This window comes from Apaloderma vittatum, unplaced genomic scaffold (assembly GCF_000703405.1).
Source record: "Apaloderma vittatum isolate BGI_N311 unplaced genomic scaffold, ASM70340v1 scaffold38286, whole genome shotgun sequence".
NCBI classification, from domain to species: Eukaryota; Metazoa; Chordata; class Aves; order Trogoniformes; family Trogonidae; genus Apaloderma; species Apaloderma vittatum.
The window spans coordinates 432-812 of record NW_009721873.1 but is presented as its reverse complement, the minus strand read 5'-3'; the positions used below and the strand labels follow the sequence as shown (position 1 = coordinate 812).

The 381-nt window shown below is 62.2% G+C and overlaps 1 protein-coding gene across 1 annotated transcript in view; it reads right to left on the bottom strand.

The window, feature by feature from the left end:
* The window catches only part of LOC104275565 (insulin receptor-related protein-like), a gene marked incomplete at both ends in the record, with an annotated part of 2,029 nt that overhangs the window by 1,289 nt on the left and 359 nt on the right, over positions 1 to 381 (bottom strand). The window contains one exon of the mRNA XM_009871554.1: positions 67 to 232. Within this exon, the coding sequence (XP_009869856.1) occupies positions 67 to 232 (166 nt within the window). The remainder of the gene's footprint in view (positions 1 to 66; positions 233 to 381) is intronic.

The window sequence follows — 381 nt, the reverse complement described above, 5'->3', positions numbered from 1 at the left end:
CTCTGATCTCCATCGCACAGCCCTCCCCCAACCTGCTGGTGTTCCCGCCCTGTGCCCTGCAGGTACCTGGCCCCAAGATGTAAAACTTGACCAGCCCCGTCCAGGAGCCATTGCCGGCCAACGAGGTGGCCCGGACCTTGGCCGAGTAGTTGCCTGGTTGGAGCAGAGCCAGGTGGCCCCCCCTGTACTTGGAGTAGCGGTGACGGGAGACGCAGACGACGGTGGTGACCTCCTGGGGGGTACAATGTAGAAAGGGGTGGCAAAAGGGAGCTTTGTGTCCCGTCTGCCCGCCCTGCATGAGTCTTGGAGGAGGGAGATGGGACAGGGTTGGATGGGATGGAATGGGAGGAGCTGGAGATGGGGGAGATGGAGATGATGGAG